A 22,749-nucleotide genomic window follows, 5' to 3' on the forward strand; every position below is an offset into this window, starting at 1 on the left:
CTTACAAAATAAAGTTATTAAGATACGATGCTCAGTTGTAGGTTATTAGAATAATGCCCATGAATTTCTCACTTACAAATTTCTCACTGACTAACAAACCATCAAAAAGGGACTTTCAACTATCATCCTACAATTCTACACCTTATTTATACTGCAGCATTATCATTGCTAATAGTGCATCTTAAAAATAATTCAAGATGCAGTGAATCGTTTTAGAACACAGTCTGTCCTTTTTATGAATAGGTTTTGTTTTTTTATGCCACATAAGCTATTTTTTATTATTATCTATCTTGCATGGTCAAGTTTGGGAAGCAATCAGGCATTGCCGCGGACTACCCGAAACACGGGGTCCTCGGTGGAAGGACCCCGCAGAGAAGTAAACACAGCAGATGTTGAGTTAATTGAGCCGCAGTCATCGATTTTTAGATGAATTAACTTTGTTGCAACGTGTAAATTATCCGCAGCGCGATGGCAGAAGACAACGAGCTGGAAAAGTAAGAGTTGTGATTTTTCTGTTCATCGCTAGTGAACGTGTTTATCCGCTGTTTGCTCACATTTCTCCCAGTTTTTAATGGAAAACCCTGACACCCGTCCATCAGGAGGAGGAGGGGGGTATGGTTTGGTCGACAGCTGTTGTTTATATCGTGTTGAAGGAGGAGAGAGTGTGTGTGTGGCGGCTGTAAGAAGATCCTGCTAATAAAACAGATAGTGTTAGCTGCCGGAGCTGCGTGGTTAAAGGTCGGCTAAAGCCAGAGCGTCTCCTCCGCCGAGACTCTGCTGATTCAGCCGCTCGGGTCAAACCAGGACACCGCCGCTGTCTGTCCCCCTCCATCCACTCTCTCATGATTCACTTTCTCCTCCGCAGACCGCATCACTTTGTTTTCTCTCGCTTAATTAGATTATTCTCCTCTGAGGCTTCGTGCCATGTTTGTCCTCCACTTCTCCCTCCACCTCCTGAGCCCTCTCTCTGTTTCTCCACCCAGGCGTGCGATCGAGGAGCTCCTCAGGGAGACTGACAGGGCTCGGGTGAGAGCAGAGACCATGGGCCCCGCAGGATGGTGAGCACCGTTTGTGACATCCCATCTGTTTCACCCTGCGTGCATCTGTCATTTCTGGACATGGAGCTGCTACTTATCGGCTTAGTTGTACTGCACTGGGGGCAAATGTTGTTTTCTGAGTGTGCAGCCTGTTTGTGGTGTGTGTAGATCCCCATGATGAAAACAAGAGCAGCTACTATCCTCTGTGTCCACATCAATGTGTTTACAATACGTTCATAGAAAATCGACCACGGTCTCAAAACGTATTTATGACAAACAACGAGATAAGACAAAACAAAAACTCAAATTTCTACACGATCCAGACGTCACTGTAATATTTTCACTTTAGAGAATTGAAATCTTCATTTTAATTATCATTATACAATTCACACCCCCAGTGGCAAATCAAAGTCGACTGGATAGCTCATCTATTGAAATCTTTTAGATCAAAACTAGTGGGAGGTAAAATGGTTTGTCTACTAACCAGAAAGTTAGTCATTATAATAAAATATACATCTTTCTTATCATGGTTCCAGATGAGTGTAATTAAACATTAAAGTCAATATTTCAATGTGTGTAGTTCCTGGTCATTCCCAAAACATTATTGTAATGATACTGATAAATTGAGAATTTGTTTTTGCTATTCATCTATATCTTATCAAATATATTGTTTACTTGTTTTATTTTGAATAATCAAACCAAATTTGATAAAAGCCTTGATATTGAGCTTTATTTAAGGAAGAATTCTGCTTAAGATCAACATCTTTTTTTATGGTAGAAATCTAGCGTCCTCAATGCCTTATTAACAATAACATTGGGTTGATGCCTGATATAGTTGTTCACGATCACATCCCGTATCATCAAGATAAAACAAACACATGTCAGACCGTTACGTCAGGGTTAAAAACTTTGTTCACTCCTCTCAGGTTAAAGTGTCCCCTGCGGAGCACCAACAAACGCTTCCTCCTCAACACCCTGCGCTCCACCGGCCTGCAGCGGCGCTCCAGTGAGCCCAGAGCCAGCCACTCTTCCACAAGTTCACACCCGAGGAGCAAGAGTCAGGATAGAAGCCTTGACCGCAGCAGATCCCCTCCCAGAGATCGAAGGAGCATTGGAGGCCACACAGAACAAAGAAAGCATCACAGGGACAGCAGAAAAAATAAAGACAAAACAGAGGAAAGAGACAAAGAGAGGAGTCACAGACACAGAGACAAAAGAGACAGGAAACACGGGGACGACGGACAGAACAAACACAGACTTCGTGAGTGAAGCACTTCTGCTTATAGAGGAGGAACACTGCTTTACCAGAAACCACTTCCTTTCCAGGGAGGACAGAGGTGATCACACACCTCACAGAGCTGCCGAGTCGTGTTCCCCTGGCTGTTAAAAGGAGGCAGAATGGACACTGAATTTAACTTTTTAATAATTCAAGAAGACCAAACTTTTTTTCCTTACAGAGAAACAAGGTGGACAATTGTCTTATACATTAGTTAATTCTTTGTTAAACTTTGAATTTATCAATATATTTAAGGTTTAGATTGATTTCTTTACATCGCTCACACATCCAGTAGTTAAGATAAAATAGTTATAATTTTCTTTAGAAATACTAAAAGGGCCATTACAGCTCAGGATATAAGAGCCTTTGATTTTTTTTCCATGACCTCCCCTCTCAAATGACTCATGGTTTGTTGTAATTCTATTCCACTTACAGTAAAGGAGGATTGATTTCAATTATAATGTCATAACCATTCTCCTGTCATTCACTGGCCTTAATGTTTACATAAGCTGTGCGACTGTCGCCACTGGGTAAGCACGTTTTATCACGTGTCTAACTTTTTGACATGTATGCACTGGCTATCAGAAATGCTTCTGTTTGTCAAAGGACTTTTTTTTATTTTCTTGTTTTCCTGACACTCCTGCTTGTGCCCGTGTCCTCGGATACAACATGAGTAGGTTAATTTAATTTTAATTTAATTAAAAAAATTTGATTAGGCTGTAAAAGAAATAATAGCTAAAACTACTATGACAATATTAACACTGTGGCTAAACTTGTACATAAATCCACTATTTCAGTGTTTTAGTGGGGTCATTTGGGCCTTTTGAAAACAGATGGATTTGCTCAAGTGTTGAAAATGTAGTGCTGTTTATATCTTTCCTATCCATGCGGTCAAAGTTAGGCTTCCTTCATTTTATTGTTCCTCATCCTCTGCATTTTATAAACGTCTTTATGTTCACATATTACCCACATGTCTATTATAGCAAAGTGAAGCTGCATTACTGGTCGCTTAAATCCATTATGCAGAAAAATTCTGCCTGGAAAGGCGACTAAATTGCGTTTAACACCCCTCATGCTTCATAAATCACAGTGTCCTTCTCCACTGTAGTGGAGGAATAGCTTCGGTTAACTGTTTCCTTCCTCTTTGCAACAATGATCAAATATAAACACCATTAAGCCATAGTGCAGGGGGGGTGATTTATATAGAATTGGTTTACTTGAACTTTATTGCATCTCTGAGTGCCCCATTAAGATACAGTGGAAAATGCTGCACTTGCTTTTGAAGAACTCAGTGCAAATAGTGTGTAGATAAAACGCTATCAAGTTAAAAGCCTCGTGTTGCTGCAGCTTACATGAGAAATAGGAAAATTACACTGATCTTATAGCAGAGGCTCAGGATGTTGCATCAAGGCGCAGGTCAGGTTGTGGAGACACGCTCCGTGCACTCGCTGGTTAATTGAGTTCTGTTGCTCTCTCCAACCTAATTGGTTTTACCATGAGGGCTGCTGTTAAATGGGGCGAACACACACACACACACACACACACCTGCTAATGGCCAGCAAACATGGTGAGAGTGCAGCGGGGGTAAAGCGACGCTTGTCAAGGGCCCATCGTGCAGGGGACACTCGCTAAATGGTGTTAAATGATGCATTTGCAGAAGTGTCATGGGAACATTTTAAAAGTCACGAAGTAGAGACAAAAAGGAGGAGGAGGGAGCGAGGTGATGTTTGAGCTTTTTCTCCACAGTTTCCAAGACAGCTGTCTCTCCATGCAGGTCTCTTATCTCGCAGGTCAACCAATGTTTGCGCCCATCCGCATCGATTTATCTGCTGCAGTGTGCAGACAGGAGATACATCCATATAAATTGTCGATGGGTGCATTTGTTTGAGGGCAATCCAACATGAGAAACTGTGGTGCACTCTAGACTAAAAAGTGACACCTTTGACCAGTTTCTTTAGGCATGGATGTAGGGTCCCTCAGCTTGTGTGGCTGCTGAGGGGGCACACACATGGGTGCAGGTTGGGGTATTTACAGAGGGACATTGATTAACGCGCTCACATGCGTTCCGTTCAATTTACTAAAGAAGAAAAAAAAAAAACACAAGATGTACAATATCCTGGAAACTGAGAGTCTATAGCCAGGTCTGTCGTTGTGAGCAAACAGTGAAACCAATGGCCTGTGCGCTGCGGAGTCACATGGTGGCAGAGTGACACACCTGTGTGGAGCAGTGAGGGGCCACGCAGTTGCGCCAAAGGCAGGTGAGAGCAGAGGAAGGTCCACGCACGCCGAGGCAGGGCGCAGCAGCTCCGGTACATGTGCGCGCAAACGGCCCCACAGCCCCGGGTCCTCGGCAGCCATGAATCGGGAAGATCATTACTACCCCTCGCAGGTTTTTAAAGACTCCTGCGCCTACCAGAGACCGCAGGGCGAGGACTACAGCCACAGCCCGCCGCCCTGCCTCTACATGAGCAGGCAGGTCCACTCCATCTACACGCCGCCGGCCATGGGAGTCCTGGAGCAGGCCGGTCTCTCTGACATCGCCCCCTCTTACAGTCTGCCAGGCCTGAGAGAGGACCCGGGTGTGCCACAGCTCCACCACCCGCAGGGGCTCCAGCAGCAGACCCTCCAGCCCGCCGCAGGCTACGGAGACGCGGTGGAGCAGAGCAGATATCACCTCCCTTTCCCCTGGATGAAAACTACAAAATCCCACTCACACACCTGGAAGGGACAGTGGGCAGGTAAATCCTCAAGCCAATACATATCAGTAACTGACATTTATTAATATGTATTAAAATAACACAATTTAATTCAACCGAATCTCAACAGGGGGGTTCTCAGAGCAGGCCTCTCTTACAGTGTAACTGCTCATATACAAGTCTTCAATTCAAAATCCATGTTCGGTTTTTGTTTCCAACATTACTCTGTAGTCATAGCACTCACAACTGAATTTACACTGAGTCTCTCTGACGCCTGAATAATGAATCATGCTCCCAACAATATGATCCTGGGTGTTTCAGTTTACCTTGTCAGTCAATTTGTAAAAGGCCCGGAAAGCCAGTGCTTGTTTTTTAATTTTTTATCAGATCTTATCGTCACAAAAATGTAGGTTTTGTCTTCACACCACGTTTCACAAATCTCTGTTACACAAACCCACAATAGATGGATACTATAAGACTGTAACAAGATGCTAAAACACCCAAATCTGCCACATCCATGTTTGATTAATGATTTTAAAAGACCTATAGAGATTTCATATTCACAGTGATTTTAAACTTTGCAGTTTAAATGAAGTAAATGAATCGTTTAACTTTATAAAGGCATCCTGTCAACATGGCGCTATGACTTTATTAAGATTTGTGCAAAGTATTTGGGTTTTGCGATAAGGGAAAAAATACGTGCTTGTTTTGTTTTCCTGCTAAAAGTTTCCTGGAGCCTTTTCTTATGAGAGAAAATTCTCAGATAATCTGACAAACATTTATTCAGTTTCAGTAAATTTATACACAGGACATTTTAACTCTGAATCTTTAAAGCCAATCACATCTCTCCTCTGACACAGTTTCCTGTTTTTACGCACAGCTTCTTTGACTTAAAAAAAAAAATCAAACCTATTGTGGACATAACGTGTATTTTCTTTACCTGGTTAATTACGATTTTAAAAAAATCTATAATAATAATCAATGCAAAATATTGTGATATTGAAAAATATACTTTTCTGACAAAGTTGCTGTTGTGGGAAACTTAAAGAAATGAGCAAATACTATTTTTGTACCATGAACCGTCAATGGCTAAACACGATTTCTGTATTCATAAAAAGGTTCAAATTAAATTGTTAGTGTGTAACAATAAATCAAAATGCAGCCTCTTCAGTTTAAACTGACACAAAACACATTTGGGGATTTTATACCCATATATCAAATTAACACTGATTCTTGGAGAAACATTTCTAAAGGTAATCGGGGTATAATTGCACAATACTAATGGATAAGGCTGAGCAGAATGATTTCTAATAAGAATGAGTTTAAGGTGAGACTTTGGTGCTGTTGGTTAAATTGGAAAATGTATTAACTTTTCACACTCTCACCCCCACTGCATCCAAAAGACATCAATTGCACATAAAATCTTATTTTATAGCCACAGTTATAACTTTAATATGACCGAAAAATGTCATCTCAACAGGCCCTTTCCCTAAAATTAAAATAAAAGTGAAACAATTTTCCTCTAAGAGCTTATTACAGCTTTGGAGTGTCCCCAGAACACCTGTTGCTTCCAAGTTCCAGCTCGGGCTGAGGAAGTATATTTAGAACAAACCTGATTGTAAATTCCTTATAACATTACATGTGAATAAGTGTTTATTTTAGTTGCTATCATAAGGCAAATATACACTGTGGTTTCTGCAGGAGCCTGCTGGATCGCATGCACGTCCAGTTAAGCATGTAGGTCATCACAATACAAAAAGCAACAGGTTAAATTATTACAAATTGAAATTATAATCCAATCAAAAGTGATAATTAACCTTTGCATGCCTCTGTAAACACTTTGTGCGTCACTATAGGTGCATACGTGATGGCTGAGACCGAGGAGAACAAGCGCACCAGGACTGCCTATACACGCGCACAGCTGCTAGAGCTGGAGAAGGAGTTCCTGTTCAACCGCTACATCTCCAGGCCGCGCCGCGTGGAGCTGGCGCTGACGCTCAGCCTCACCGAGCGTCACATCAAGATCTGGTTTCAGAACCGGCGCATGAAGTGGAAGAAGGAGGAGGACCGTAGAAAGGCCAGGGGCCCGGACCCGGACCAGGACTCCTCTATCACCTCCGGAGACCAGGGGGAGGCCGCGGGAGGCGTCTCCTCCACAAACGGACCTCACGCCGCCTCCCCACCCGTTTCCCCGCTACGCGCTAACTCTCTCTCCGCTGCTGGGTCTCGAGAAACAGCTTAGACCAGCAGAAGGGACTCACTATGTCAACTACGACCCAGAGATACTGCAGGGACCTTTTGAGAGGACTGGTTAAACTCATGTTCCCCTTCTGCTCATCTCCTTGACCCCTCACTGGATGTCACACTTGGATGTTTCCTATATGGGCTGAGGGGACATTGCTTTAATCAACCTCTCCATGCATACTATCACCTCCCTTCTGTTTAGAGGCAGCGACATGGATTCAGTTGCACAAACTTGTTTGTCAACTCACTCATACAAGAAGCCTGTATCACCATCATACTTAGGAATGTAAATACACATGACTGCCAGGAAGAGGTTATATATTTGCAATGATCACACGTGTATATAAGCCTACAGTGTAAATTCTAAAACTATAATCGATGATCCTCGTATTGTATTATTTAAAAGAATCATTTCACAGTATGAACAGCCTGTCACATGTAAATTTAGAATAAAACAAATATCACAACATGTGATAAACTTGCACAAGTGAGATTCAATATAAACTCCAGTAGTTCATGGAAACCCAAAATGCACAATTTGAGGAGATTGCTATAAAGCCTGTGTCGTTCATAAGGCAGCTAACTTTGGACAGAGTGAAACAGCATTTTTACTAATGTCCCAATACTGCGATCTTCTTCAAGGACCACTGTTAGCCATCAGAGTGTCACAGTTGGACGTTGCTTTATCCTATATCTTAATGCATATATCACCACATCCCCTCATTTCTGTTTCGAAACAGCAACATGGATACAGTTGCACAAACCTATCTCTCACCTCAGAGATGTAAAAGCCTGTATAGTCACCATCATGCTTATGTAAATATACATACTTTGACTGTCAGGAAGAGTCAAGTGTAAAACTAGAATCAGTGATCCACATTCTTTCATTTATGGATTAATGGCACTCATAAATTTGAAATAATACAAAAGCATGTGTAGGTTTGATGGCACTGAAAAGCTTATGGGTCATGGTGCGTCAGGGCGCACGAGGCCTTGGAGACGCAGGCGGCAGATCTTCTTCACCTCCTCGATGCCGCGCGCCCTCTCCACCGTGCACTCGTCCTGACAGCGCTCAGACAGCTGCCGTAAAATATTTGTCTTGTCGTTCATCCTAGCGCAGATGACGAACGGGAAACCGAACCGCTCTCTGTACTCCTCGTTCCCCGGACTCCAGCGCGTCTAGAGCCCGGCTCCTGCCTGCTCCTCACGCGACTCCCTGCTCAGGGTGCCCCTCTGGAGGTCCCTGCCCGCGAGGTCAGTGTGACACCTAAGGAGGCCTTCTTTACCTGGACACACACGATGACTCAGGTCTGTTAATATAATCTCGATCTGCGCCATTACGCACAGAGTACATGCCATCTATATGCACTAAACGCCCTTAAAGTGCCACTAAACTTTTCAGTGGGGTAGAATCATAAAATCAGACAAGCAGTTATTAAGAAGTAGTTGTTTGTGTGTCACCTGACTCTGGCAGAGCATCGATGAACTCACAAAACGCAGTCTCCAAAGCAGACAAGCTCACAAAGGGACGCCTGGACCACACAGCACCGGCTGTAATGGGAAATTTCTCCACCACGTTACCAAAAATATTCACAAAATCCTCATAAGACAGAGTGTTCACTGTGTTGATGTCCATGTCTGTGTGGAGCATCAGTGCAGTCTGTGACTTTATGATTCACTTAGCAACAGGTAGGACCGGTTCTCCTGCAGCTTTAGGTTAAAAAAATAAATCATACCACCCCTCTATTGGCAATGAGCCATACCAGCAACAACACACAAACACTCATATGCCATACACATTAAGTTCTAGTGCACTAGTGCAACGCTAGTGTACTCAATATGGGCATTTTGTGGATCCATATCACGAGTCATGGCAACACATAACTGTTTTCCCAAAAAAAAATCAAATTTCAGCTACTCAAACTAAAAGATACCAGCGCACATCACTTTTCTTATGTGCATGTTTCATCAACAATGCAAACAACGACTAGAGAGCAAATCAAGCTTGAGAACACAGCGGGCCTTCACCACTGCAAAAGTCTGAACTGCATCCTCAAATTCGATTCTCTGTGCCAGTTCATGTTCTTTGGAGATCGTGGTTCATCACTCCTGCGATCATTGTCGTGCCAGTTCACACAGAAATAACTGAGCTCAGTTCTTACAGATGAACATGAACAAGTTCGCGCTCATAATTTTTAAAACAATTTAAAGTAAGTTCACGGCTCCAAAAATGAACTAGTTCACGTTCATTTGATCCATCTTTTATTGGGATGATTTAGATGACAAACAATCATGTGTTTTTAAAGGTACAGTGTGTAGAATTTTGTGATATCTAGTGTTGAAATTTTATGTTGCAGCTGAACACCCCTCACCTCACCCTCCCCTTCCAAACATGAAAAAGAAACTGTGGTAGCCTTCAATTGTCGTGAAAACATCAGAATTATTCCACATGAAATTTCTGCCAATAGTTCCCTTTCACCTAAATCTTACACACTGGACCTTTAATTGATGGTGTTGGATCACAAATCCAGATCCTCTGGTCACTTTGACACTGAGTCCTGACTGTGTGCCTCACATCTCGTCTTGTAATGAACAGTAAAATATTGACAACTCCTTTTTCATAAACTCTGGAGCCAATCAAACAAACACCAAGTAAACTTCAGGTACTGATCAGGTTCTGATAAGGTGAGATGAGTGTTTGTGTTCATTAGTTAAAGTGATAAAGTGAGAGCAGGTCAGCAGGAGAGTGGAGGAGATCTCAGGAAACTCCAGCTTGTTACAAATCAACCTTCTGATCATTCAACAGCTGTGGACCAGAGAGGAAACAAGGTTAAGAGACCTGGTGACGCCAAGCGATGACCTTTGACACTGAAAACTGAAGCCAATGCCAACCCCTTGTAATTCCCATAGTTCCCTAATTCAAAAGCCAACACCCATAGACGCACATGGTAACACTTCACTGCAGAAATACACATATTTAAAGCCTGGTGAGTCTTTGAATAATTTCCGCATTCAGTGGGTGTGAATATTCATGCAACTCATGTTTAATTTACTTTAAGGCTTAAATACATGCATATTAACTATGCATGTACTTAAGGGCGTGGCCATGCTGACATTATTGTATGTAAACATAAAAATATACATATATATAGACATATATATCAATATATAGAAAAATGTAAACACTATACAAGGATACCAGTAATTCACAGTGATATTGCACATGGGAAGTGGAAAAAAATATACATTGAATGTAACAATTTAAAAAGTCAGTATATTGTAGTTTTAGTCAGCGAGGGCTTTCAAAGAGGATTTCTTACCTCACAAGTTTCTCAAGTCATGGTTTTGTTTTTTTATAACTAGGAAATTTCAATATTTCAATTTTTTAAATAGTGTTAAAGATTTGTGATGCTTACTACTCACCAAGTTGGTCTGTAGCTGCTGTGAGCAATGGTGACACCTGGTGGATGAAATCTGAAATAGAAGTTAGCCCAAAGAGCATTGAGGCATTCAGGACCTGGAGTTGTTTTATTTCTACTATAAACATTTAATATTAACTCACATTGATTTGTGGATTAAAATCCTTGAATAATAAATGAAAAAAACATTTGGTTTTGCATTTGATTTCTTTATATGACCTCTAAACTATGAATCATAATTCTAAATTACAGTATCTTTTTTACTCTATGTACCCGATACACATTTTTCAGTTTTAGTTACTGTGTAAAACAATAATTAGATGTAAACTTTGTTCCAATTGCGATTCCGCATTATTGGGTCAGGTTGGTATAGGTATATTTGCATCCTACTTATGACATTGGGATATTGCACTTCTCACATATAAATAATTTAAAAAAAAACTGATTAAAACCACATTCTATCCTCTTTCAACTAAGATCTGCTTTAACACCAGTAACAGATATCACAGTGTGTCACATCTGGACTGAAGGGACACTGCTTCTACCCACCTCTCAGTTAATAGAGACAGAAACATATATTCAGTTGCACAAACTGTTGCACGTTGTTTATGTAGTCACTTTACAGTACAGTTTTGCCACCCAGCCATTAACACACACATTCATAAAGTGCATCCATGCGCAGCACTTTCTCTATCACTCAAACAGAATCTTGCCCAAGGACACTTTGGCATGCAGAATCAGAGTGACTGGGATCAAACCCCTGACCCTCTGGTTAGTGGATGAGCTGAGCTCCATGTGTAAACAAGCCTCCATCATGCAATGTGTAAATCAATGATCAACATGTTTTATTCTCCAAAAAGCTCACAGTGTGATGAATGAGAAGCACACTTACATTTGGAATACAACAAGTATCACCACCATGTAAATGTTTGATAGTAATGACAACATTTAGACCGGAGCAGGAAAGATTCCGCAGTGAATCAAAGTCACAACTTGTTTGGTGCGTCATGGCACACAAGGTCTTGGAGACGCAGGTGGCAGATCTTCTTCACTTCCTCGATGCTGTGTGCCCTCTCCACCGTGCACTCGTTCTGACAGCGCTCAGACAGCTGACGTAAAATGTTTGTCTTGTCGTTCATGCGGGCGCAGATGACGAACGGGAACCTGAACCGTTCTTTGTACTCCTTGTTGAGCTGGGCCATGCACGAGGCTTCAGCAGACTCCAGTGCGTCCAGTCCGGCTCCTGCCTGCTCCTCAAGCGACTCTCTGGTCAGGGTGCCCCTCTGGAGGTCCCTGCCCGCGAGGTCAGGGTGACACCTGAGGATGCCCTCTTTACCTGGACACACAGTGACTGATTATTGCTCTGGATTGTTCATGTAATGTCTATTTGTGCCATTACGCACAGAATAGATGCCATTTGTATGCCACTCAAAAGAGCCACCAAACACAATCACGAGAAAATATTTACAAAACTGAAGGCGTGTGTCTTACCTGACTCTGGCAGAGCATCGACGAATTCACTGAACGCAGTCTCCAAAGCAGACAAGCTCACAAAGGGACGCCTGGACCACACTGCAGCGGCTATGATGGGACATTTCTCCACCACGTTACCAAAAATATCCACAAAATCCTCATAAGACAGCGCGTTCACCTTGCTGATGTCCATGTCCACGTGGGTGTGTGGTTCCTCACCGGTTGCACGGACAGTCTCTGAACTCCACCGAGGTCAATGCACTGGTGGACACAGAACAAGGCCCCTCACGCCTGGCTGTGGTTAATCATTTATTATTGTCATGTCATGTGATGTTGAGGAGACGAGTTTGCTGAAGAGCTGAAACGCAAGGGCCAAAAAAGGAGCACTGGACACAGCACTGATGAATGAAGCGCTCCTCTGAGCAAAGTGACAGATCCTGGCTCTATCACAACTTTTCATTAAACAGGCGCTCACAGAAATGACGAGGTGAAGCACATGAGCTGGATCACACACGTTCTCTCAGCTCAGTCTTCCGGTGCTAAGCTAATAGCCTGCTAATTACCACACGAGCTTCTAATCAAAATATAATATCAACAACCAGTGTCGTAGTACAGTGAAACGTAACATCGGTATAAGTGATGAGAACTTACGTTGCCACCGACGCACAGTTCAAACAAGAATAGTTTTACTCTTTTACCGAACGAAGAGTTCACTTCTCTCCAGGTAACATGACCTGCGCGCATGCGCATGAGGTCTAAGCAGAGCACGAGTCGCCCACCTGGGAAATGCGGAAGTGTCGCACCTGAGGTTCCCAATGATCGTATTTTGAAATGATGGTACACGAGTCGTAAAAAGATAAATGTTTTTGATGCATCCTGTTTATAACAACCTATAAACCTGACCACAGGAGTCAGAGGAAGTGATGTCAAGTGGAAACACATTAAGTACAGTGAGATGTACAACCTGTGCTGCAGACAGCCACCAGGCGATGACAGAGAGACTTTGGACATCACTCATGTCGTCCATCTTTATAGACATTAGCTTACAGTAGTTCTCCAGCTCCACCAGAGGTCACAAGATGACTGAGCGGAGAGAAGGGAAACAACTTGTCACTCTTAAAATTGAGACTTTCTCAATCCTCTTTGCTTTTATTTTGTTATGAAATACTGAGTAGTTATTCCTCTTAATCATTTAGAAACTACTCAAATGAAAGCGGGCTGTTGATGGTTCAACCATAAGTTCAATCAAACGACTTCATTTTAACAGGTCACAAGCTCGACAGTCAAATCATTTGGGAAGGACAAACATGCATTGCAATCATTTTTAGTTTTTTTATTATTTAATATGTAAAGTACATTTTATTGCAGGTACTATGCCAAAACATGTCAATAAATGTAAAAATATAAATGTGTACAAAAATGGGATTTAAACCCCATGTAGCTGCTGATACAAGAATAAGAGCACAACAAAATCATTGCAATATTTTAAGACAAGGGGTTGTTGCCATGTTGTATACATATATATATAGTACAATTTGATAGCAAAAGTTGATCAGTGACTCCAGTTTATAAACCTGTGAAGTCATAGCTTACATGTCTTCATTATTGCCAAGAGAATATTTAGGATCCTTTTCTGAAAACTGTCTCTTTAATTTTTAGCTGCACAATAAAACATGATAGAATAAAACAAATACTGTATTTACGTTCGGAGCTTGTTTTCATGGTAATTAGCTGAAATTTGAATGCAAAGCACAATTAAAATGTATGTTCAGTTTATTTGAGAACATGTGTGATTCCACTATATTTTATTAATATACAAAGACAAGAACTATCTTCTGTAACTTGTGGGGTTATAATGAGAGGAAGAATATTGTATAAACAGTTTTTGACAAATTCCATTCAGTTAGAGGCGATCACTCTGTATCCGATGGCTTCAAAAGTTTCTCCTGAGCTGCCACAGTGTCGGACATTTCTGCTTTGCTCTCTTGGGCTGCTTGGATTTGACAGTAGTCATTCACTGACTGCGTCTTCTTCTCCTCCTGCTTTGCAGAGGCAGAAATGTCCAATACGGTCAGTGCATTCTGGTAATCGCTGGACGTCTGGTCAAGGATGTTGTGGTAGAGCTGAGAGGGGAAGGAGGTTGGTTAGGTAGAGCTAACAGCTTAAACTCTGCTTCAAGTATAGATTCTAAATGCACAAAATATATTGACCTTGCTTTGCAGACCCACCTTCTCCTCTCTGTCCATCAGCTGCTCACACATGAATGACATCAGTTTGGAGAAAGTAGGACGGTCACAGGGATCCAGGGCCCAACACTTACACATCATCCCGTACCTGCAGGACAAAGACAAGCAAAAAAAAGTTGTATACATAGTACTATGAAGCTGTTGAAAAGAGACAGACTGGAATATTCTTACTGCACTGCACAAACTATCGCTCTGAAATGTAGTAAAGTCGAAATATAAAATACAAATAGTAAAGTAAAGTACAAATATCTAGAAGATGTTCATTGCAGGTACAATCTATGTTGTAAAAAACCTCCACCAGCATCCAGTATACTCTCTTTTATATACTGTATTTTATTGTTTTTTCCCTTTCTTTGTAATTATTGGGCAGATTATTGAAATATCAGTTCTGTGTTGTACAGTGTCAATGCGGACACCCACACAGACTCATTGGCGTAGTACGGACACTCCATCTTGAATCCTCTCTCAATCATTGAATAGAACGCGTGATCCACCTTCATCCCGGGATACGGAGTGACACCTGAAACCAACAAATAAAAGGAGATTTCATGTTTCGTATTGTTGCGCGAGCTATTTTCAAAGTGCAGCTCATGGAGAGTATTCAACTGTGAAAGCTACCGAGTGAGAATATCTCCCAGAGCAGGATGCCGTAGGCCCAGACGTCACTCTTCATGGTGTACATCCCATGAAAGATGCTCTCTGGTGCCATCCACTTCACTGGTAAACGCACCTGAGGGACGACAAAGTCAAGTCAATTGTCGCATGATGTGCAAGAAGTAATAGATGATGATGTCATTGTTTCACATACATTTCCTCTCACGACGTAGTTGCAGTCATTGTCGATGTCCCGGGCCAAACCAAAGTCACCAATCTTCACCAGTCGGCCTTTTGTCACTAATACGTTGCGAGCTGCCAGGTCTCGGTGGAGACACTGCAGGTAGACAGGACCGGATGGAGTATATTCACTCACACAACACATAACACATAACACATACAAAGACTAGTGGTGCTGCAACTAAAATATTTAATCATTAATTACTGATTATTTTCTGTTTTGATAGTTAGATCTAAAATGTAATACTAAAATATTTTTTTTCGAAACCCAAGTTGATGTCTTTCAAGCACTTAGTCGGTTTGATCAACAGGTTGAAACCCCCAGGTTATTCATTATTCGTTTTCAAGTCATACAAATAATAATATAAAAAATTATGATTATTAAATAAATGTTAAAAAATTCAAACTGAGAAGCAGAAACTTGTCATTTGGTAATTTTGCTTAAATGAAACATTAACAATTACTTGATTATCCAAAACATCTGTCAATCTTGTCTATGGAATCATCTCTTTATTGAACAATGACTTTATCTCTTGTAATGTTGTGTATCAGTACAATATGGAAACTGAAAAGGGAGCGTAGGTTTGACAGATGTGGCAGATTTGTCTCTTACATTCTTGGAGGAGAGGAACTCCATGCCCTTGGCCACTTGGAAGGCAAAGCTCAGCAGGTCATCAAAAGTCAGGGCTTGCAGCTCCTCGGTCTGATCATCTTGGTTTGCATACATCTCTGGGTTTGCACATTAGAAAGAGATGATTTACAATCAACACAGATCAGACCATGTGCACTCTCCGTGTTCATATTTGAGTTCATCAGCTGAAAAAAGTAACAAGCATGCTCTCTTCTCATGAGGTGTTTTCTGACCTTCGTAAACATCCATGTCACCTGAGCTGAGGGCGATGTCTTCCTGCCCCCTGGTGGCAGCACGATACATGGGCACATAACTGTCCATTGCTGTTTGCAGCTCACTGTGAAAATAAAAATTAAGATGTGAGATTTTATAACATTAAACTAGACTTCCAGCAGATCTGCACCTACATAGAAACTCTATGTTCGATCTCTCTTGTGCTGACGGCTTCACTAAACTGTATTATGTTCCCACCATGGAGTGTGTGTGGTTCCCACCTGTGGCTTTTGCGAGGCTGCAGGTTGTTGTACAAGCTGCTGAAACGGTCATTGTTGAAGGCATCAGTCACAGACTTGTGATAACGCTCACTGTTGTTCTTTAGGTAGTTCAGCAGGTCTCCATGACAGCAGTACTGGAAAATCAGGTATATGGGTCCTATATAGCGAAAAACAAAAAATAATAATAATTATTATTATTATTAGCAATAATACACAGATGCCTTGAGCCAAAATCACTCATCATGTGATATTGTGATACAATTTGTTGTGTATGGGTCCAAGTATCAGTGGTAATTTTACCTAAATCGGTGCAAGCGCCAAGCAGGTTAACAATGTTTCCGTGGTGACCGATGTGAGTCAGCATCTTGAGCTCTGACATCAACGCCTCCTTCTCCATCGTCTGGTGTTTCTCTGCAACGTCAGACATCACATCAGGCACTGAAATGACCTCCTTAACATTTCACTTTTCCCTCATGGAGTAAGTGTGTGAACCACTGACCTTTCAGCATCTTGACAGCCACCTGCTGTGACACCCCAGGCTTGTTGATGCCATAGGCTGTAGCTCGGACCACCATGCCAAACGCTCCAGAGCCCAGTTCATTACCTGCACATGACAGAGAAAAACACTGTGAATGATTTCATTTTAATTAACTTTAAACTAATTCTGCAGCAAAGCATATTTAAGTGCAGTTAGTGAGGTAATTAGCTTTACTTGAGCTTTTCTATTTAATTCTAATTTATACTTCTACTCTTCTAACTCATAGATATCAGTCCTCTAAATATGTTTGTTTCTGCACCAAACTTTACTGAGTTCGATCCACCAAGTTTCATGGAAATCCATCCAGTAGTTCTTTCATAATCCTGTAACTAACAGGCAAACTAACAGACAAAAACATACCCTCCTTGGTGGATGTAACACCAATGCATGTGTTAACAGTTTGTCTTTTTGCAAAACTCCTGCCTTTAGTTTCAATACTTAAGGTTAATTTAGATATTATGAATAATTCGTCTACTTTTAGTTGAGTAGGAATTTAAATACAGGGCTCTTACTAATGTTGAGGTATTTTCACATTGATTATTTGGTACTTTTAATTGAGGATCTGATCCTTTGTGTTTCATGTCTGGTGTGATTCATACCCAGCTCCAGATTCTCCCTAGGAAACTCCCATTTCTGGTCGTATTCAAAGTCCTTGAAATTGATGTAGATGTAATCGTTGTCGCTGGGTCCAACCATCTGGATCATCTGCAGCTGGGGCTGATACTGGGGTTTCTATTAGAAGCATGAAGGGGGTTTTATTCATGTCATCATGTGTTTCTGTGAGTTTGTGTGCATGTGAATGTGTAGTTTCTTTTCTCTTTTTGTCCCCACTGACACATGTAAAACGTCCTTGGGTCTCTTGAAAGGTGCTATATAAATTCAAGATTATTATCATCATTATTATTATTATTATTAACATATACCTTCTTTTTCACAAAGTACATGAGAGCCACACTGACTACTGCCAAAGCCAGAAGCAGGAAGAAGCTGCCGACTTTCAGCAGCACCATGTTGTTCTCTGTAGGTTTGGCACCTAAAAACAAAAAAGTTTCTAATGACATCAGTGTCTTTAAAAAACAAGGTAATTTAACAACTTATTCTGAAATGTGAACTAGATCTACCTGTGGAGGCCTGGTGTGAAGGTGGGTTGTATATCGAGTTCGAGCACCAGGAGCCAACTGAGTTTGTGAGGCAGAACCTTATATATTGTCCAGACGCTTGGTCACTTCTCAGTGAGCTCTTGGTTGTTTTGTTACAGGAAACGTCAGAGTCTGCTTGAAAGGTATCGGGGATGTTTGTCCAGGAAGATTCTGCTTCACAGCTGAAAGAAAAGAGTCTTAATCAGAGTGTGTCTGTGTCCATTACATTTATTTAATGAAAATAACTTTACGAAACATGATGTGCACATTAGGGCTACAACGCCTCTGATAGTGATCATACCTGCCATTCTCTGAAGAACAAAAATTCCAGGTATAATTTGCTGGCACAAGACTCACAGCCTCAAAGGTGACCGTATTATTCATTTTGCTGAAGCCAAAACTGAACTTTGGTGCATCTGAAACAAAAATGAGTAGATTTATAAGCTTTGTGCCATTTAAAACTGTAAAATAAAAGACACTGAAAGAGTTGTTCAAAGGTAACATTATAATAATAATTGTTATTAAAGAAACAGCAGATGTGCACAATGAATGTCACTTACCGACAACACACACTGATATGGTCTTTGTTTCTTTTTGTCCTCCAGCCTCCAAGTGTAACTTGTAATCTCCAGGTTTTAGTGAATTGCAGAGCTGCACACTCCTGACCAAACAGTGTTGTAGTACATGGTAAATAAACTATATTTATATAGAGCTGTTCTAGTCTTATGGAGGAGCTGTGGATAAAACCAACGACCTTCTGGTAGGTGGACAACCCTCTCTTCCTCCTGGGCCACAGCTGCCCCACAAGTCACATGCAGTCAAATTTACACACAAAGCTGTGCCTCCTTAATTGTATACCTCATATCAAGTTTGCCTATCGATAACTGTTGCTCATGAAAAGACCTCTTTTGTATGTTTTTTTAGGTTGTCATGACAACATATTTGGACATCACTTCACCTGTGTTTCGTCACCCATTCGTCTGTGCTGCATTTCCTAATGGTTTTATCAGGAGCCTCCCAGAAGCAACTCTGGAGCACAGGGTGGTAGGAAACATTGGCTTGCAAACAGGAGCTGGAGGCGTTCAGAGCTGGAACGATCTTACGCTTATCCAACTGGACAGAGAGGAAACCTTCAGCTGAGGCAACACAGAATAAAAACAGGACAGGAACAGATGGTTAACATGAGGGAACTGGAAGCGTTGAGAATTATTCATTTGTAACAGTTAGATTAGCTCTACTAACCCTGGACGTGAATGTAGACAGACTTAGTTTTGTGTTTCGGACTCCTGCAGGTGTATGTTCCACCGTCTTCTGCACTGACTGACTTGATGAATAGGTAGGCAAATCCATTTTCAAAATGGAAGTCATTTTTAATGCAGATCTGCAATCAAAACATACAACATGAAGGGTGAAGGTCGTTACAGTCATTTCTGATTTGTGTTTCAGACTAAGGAGTATTCAAATATGATGGGTTAGTTTTAAGACAAACATAAACAGAGTAAATTTAAGGAAACTCTAGTTTGTGTGAGTGGACTATCACATCACCTTCTCGACTGTAGAAGAGCAATTTAGCGTGCTGGCGTCTAGTAGTTTGCCACCTTTCTCCCACACAGGTGATGGAGGTCTATACTCTTGTATCCGAGAGCGAAGGAGTAAAGACTGACCGGGACTCACTGTCACATTGTAAAACTCATTTTCCATTTGCTCTCGCTCTAGATCTGAAAGACACAGTAAACAACAACATCGAGTCACATGACACATTTGATCATCTATTTGATTGTTTGCTACGTCTGAAATTCTAAATAATCCCTTAACTGCAAACCACTTATCCTCCAACTTTTTCAGGTGGTTTAAGACCAAAACTGAGAAAATGAGCTACATTCTGCGATTAATTATTGTTGATTAATATTTTGTAGAGTGCATTTAATTCATTTGTTTAAATATTTAATTACCATAGTGATAAAGTTGGGAGCACTCTTGTCCTTCTTCATTAGTGGCACAGCACATCATTCTTCCAGCCACGTATTTAGTACTTGATATTTTGCTCTCTGCCCTTCTCTCACTGTTTGCAGGACCATTTATTCCAACTTTATTTCTGTTCAAAAACAAGACGAAGCAGGATTATTCAGAAAATCAAATCATGCTATGATGGGATGATTTTAGATACACACTCACTCTGAATTAACATCTTACCCAAACCATTTGATTGTAGGCTTTGGACAGCCTTCAGAGATGCAGGCAAAGTTAGGAGACCAATTTCGATCTTTGACGTCCTGCAGCATCAGCTGTGGTTTGGTTGGACGCTCTAGAAAAAATATAAAGCGAAATATTAGTTTTACTTTCACTGATTTATCTGCTGCAGCCTTGTGTTGTTGTAGTGTGAACTGTGCATTGTAGAGAGGACATAAAGACTGTAAGATGAGCAAACAAAATAAAATCATTGCAATGCATGTAAACATACCAGGCTCACAGGTTACTAACTTGCTAACCTGGCATTATGTTTCTGAGCAGCAGTTGGCACATTGGACTGTCACTTAATGTAAATGGTAAATTGAAAAGCAGAATCTGTTAAATCTTGGAAGATGACGGTGAATTGACAAAACATGAACATCTCAGACATTCTGTACGTCAGATGCCGCCCAGACTTAAACTCACCCTTTAATTCACGTACAGACACAGTCACAGAGGAGCTGGTCCCATTACTGGTTTCACAGCTCAGTGTGTACTCCCCAGGACCAGCCTCAGAAGGTTGTGGTGGGACAATCGAGTCTCTCCTTTTTTGGGTAAAGTGAATGAAAACCCTTCAGTTTAATCAGACTTACTCAAAATAGGGAAACACACCTGAACACACACACACAGCATTCACTTACACTGTCATTACGACGCGTTCTCCTCTGATCCAGTGACAGACAGAGTATCCACTGAGGCCCTGCAGTGAAACCATGAGTTTCATACCAGCGCACACGTCTACACTGACAGCTCCAGATGTCTTCAGGTAATTAGCTGGCTCCAGACATGCCACCTGAATCAGACACTCAGAATCAGAATTCAACACTCACTTCAAGCAGAGTCCTGTAAGGGGGCTTGAAACTATCCACTTTTTATTTATGTTCTGATAAACAGAAATGAAACAGAGCAGAATTAGTCATGTTTGTGCCGTTTCCCTCGCTGATGTTTTACAACCTTTTTTTTCTGTTGCTAAGTAAATTATGTTCTCTAAAAGATATTCAGAGTATGTCTCTTTAGTGGGAGGACAGAGACACTTGGTGACACTCATACCAACAACATGTTACTTTATACAAGATCAAATATCTTAATCTTAATTCATCTTAAATTAAATCCTAAAATCTTAAAGTTGCATTGTACTTTGTAGAACCTAGAGTGCAATCTCCTTTAGACCATGGTAATCATGCACATTCTCATTCCATTCACATCAATAGGAGTATACCACAAAATAAATATTTCGTTAAACATGAGGATCATGGCAGCTGTTACCTCATGACTGGGGACACATGAGAGATTCTGTGCTGACAGGATGGCTGAGCAGAGAACCCCGACAACACAGAGCAGGAGAACAGCTTGAAAGAGAGAAACTTTATTAAATATAAAAATGTTTATACAAATAAATGTATGTTAATATTTTTACAAATTTGAAAAAGGCATTTAATGTATATGTACATAAGCATATATAAATGCTAATATGAAAACAGGTCTCATGGAAACCTTTTTTTAGAACCTAACACTGTTGTGAAGATAAATTAATTTATAAATTGTTTTTTTTCTTTTCACGACTTCGACTTATTGATTAACAAACTACATGAAATATCTTTATATATCTCTATATTTATCTCTATATTTATATCCCAAAACTTTTTTTATCACGCATTTTTCATAACATAGAATGCGGCTCAGGTTTAAAAACGGAACATAACATATATATAACATATATTTGTGTTTGATATATAGATACACATATGCATACATACATTAAATACAAAATTAAATATCTCTATATATTGAACAGAAATATATACATTACATACAACAAGTTTAAAAACGGAGAACACAACACATGTGTGTATACACACACACACACAAACACACACACACACACACAGCCATCATCAGAATCAGGGAAATTGTTACAATTGCTCCAAGTAAAATGTAGAAATATAGCATATAAGATTAAAAATAAAAAATAAAATAAAATATGAAATATATACAAAATTGTGCGTACTGTACATTGAATATTTAATGCAAATGGGTATGGATATGCTTGTAATGATATAAAAAGTATATGAAATGAACTTTTAAAACTGATTAGATTACCTGCAGTCATGTTTGTGTTTGTCTGCCTCCACACTGATGCTCTGCTCACATCCTCATCACTGACTCACACTTTGATGAACCAGTTGAGTTCAAGCACCTTTTAAACAGAGGAACTGGAAGTAGTGACGTCAACAGTTAACAGTCTAGTTGCGCCTCTAATCCTGTAAGTGAAGTGGTCAAAGTGGACCTCCAGGGAACCGTGCAATATTTGTTTTATTTTTTATATTTGACCTAACTGTAAACGGTGCGTTACAATGCATGGCACTTTTGCAGCTGTGACAAAACAATCATAAAACACTCCATGGGTTTGCAGAGGAAGCAAATTTCATTCTACTATAATGTAAAAATAATTATTCTGAGAAGTTGTGGAGGAGAAATAAAATAAAAGAAACA

The 22,749-nt window shown here is 40.7% G+C and overlaps 5 protein-coding genes across 7 annotated transcripts; 2 read left to right on the plus strand and 3 right to left on the minus strand.

Moving 5' to 3' along the window:
* Positions 1-334: 334 nt before the first annotated feature.
* Positions 335-2,779, plus strand: LOC109641779 (protein POLR1D). The gene is made up of 3 exons (XM_020106339.2): positions 335-494; positions 984-1,058; positions 1,964-2,779. The coding sequence occupies exons 1-3, from the start codon at positions 469-471 to the stop codon at positions 2,304-2,306; spliced, it is 444 nt and encodes a 147-aa protein (XP_019961898.1). The 5' UTR covers positions 335-468; the 3' UTR covers positions 2,307-2,779.
* A 1,699-nt stretch (positions 2,780-4,478) lies between these two features.
* On the plus strand, positions 4,479-8,092 carry pdx1 (pancreatic and duodenal homeobox 1). The gene is made up of 2 exons (XM_020106338.2): positions 4,479-5,051; positions 6,866-8,092. The coding sequence occupies exons 1-2, from the start codon at positions 4,670-4,672 to the stop codon at positions 7,249-7,251; spliced, it is 768 nt and encodes a 255-aa protein (XP_019961897.1). The 5' UTR covers positions 4,479-4,669; the 3' UTR covers positions 7,252-8,092.
* Positions 8,093-8,119: 27 nt separating this feature from the next.
* urad (ureidoimidazoline (2-oxo-4-hydroxy-4-carboxy-5-) decarboxylase) lies at positions 8,120-8,904 on the minus strand. The gene is given in 2 exon segments (XM_020106337.2): positions 8,120-8,539; positions 8,715-8,904. Coding segments are annotated over 2 exon segments (510 nt in total). The 3' UTR covers positions 8,120-8,219.
* A 2,592-nt stretch (positions 8,905-11,496) lies between these two features.
* Positions 11,497-12,937, minus strand: LOC109642359 (2-oxo-4-hydroxy-4-carboxy-5-ureidoimidazoline decarboxylase-like). Of its 2 annotated transcripts, XM_020107100.2 has the most exons (3): positions 12,797-12,937; positions 12,164-12,503; positions 11,497-12,008 (listed from the first exon to the last, which is right to left on the minus strand). In XM_020107100.2, exons 2-3 carry the CDS (start codon positions 12,336-12,338, stop codon positions 11,659-11,661), a joined length of 525 nt encoding a protein of 174 aa, XP_019962659.2. In that variant the 5' UTR covers positions 12,339-12,503; positions 12,797-12,937; the 3' UTR covers positions 11,497-11,658. The 2 variants fall into 2 exon arrangements, with proteins under 2 accessions (XP_019962659.2, XP_069368814.1); XM_069512713.1 differs by having other exon boundaries at positions 12,164-12,895.
* A 526-nt stretch (positions 12,938-13,463) lies between these two features.
* Positions 13,464-22,489, minus strand: flt3 (fms related receptor tyrosine kinase 3). Of its 2 annotated transcripts, none has more exons than XM_020107104.2 (24): positions 22,357-22,489; positions 21,523-21,605; positions 20,898-21,049; positions 20,683-20,801; positions 20,221-20,332; positions 19,980-20,122; positions 19,573-19,745; positions 19,270-19,408; positions 18,986-19,163; positions 18,588-18,688; positions 18,329-18,443; positions 18,010-18,209; positions 17,812-17,921; positions 17,488-17,620; positions 16,850-16,954; positions 16,651-16,761; positions 16,351-16,507; positions 16,090-16,193; positions 15,839-15,954; positions 15,200-15,322; positions 15,010-15,121; positions 14,812-14,911; positions 14,374-14,479; positions 13,464-14,268 (listed from the first exon to the last, which is right to left on the minus strand). In XM_020107104.2, exons 1-24 carry the CDS (start codon positions 22,364-22,366, stop codon positions 14,059-14,061), a joined length of 3,012 nt encoding a protein of 1,003 aa, XP_019962663.2. In that variant the 5' UTR covers positions 22,367-22,489; the 3' UTR covers positions 13,464-14,058. The 2 variants fall into 2 exon arrangements, with proteins under 2 accessions (XP_019962663.2, XP_069368804.1); XM_069512703.1 differs by having other exon boundaries at positions 14,356-14,479.
* Between the last annotated feature and the right edge of the window lie 260 nt (positions 22,490-22,749).

Source organism: Paralichthys olivaceus, chromosome 17 (genome assembly GCF_024713975.1).
Source record: "Paralichthys olivaceus isolate ysfri-2021 chromosome 17, ASM2471397v2, whole genome shotgun sequence".
Classification (NCBI taxonomy): domain Eukaryota; kingdom Metazoa; phylum Chordata; class Actinopteri; order Pleuronectiformes; family Paralichthyidae; genus Paralichthys; species Paralichthys olivaceus.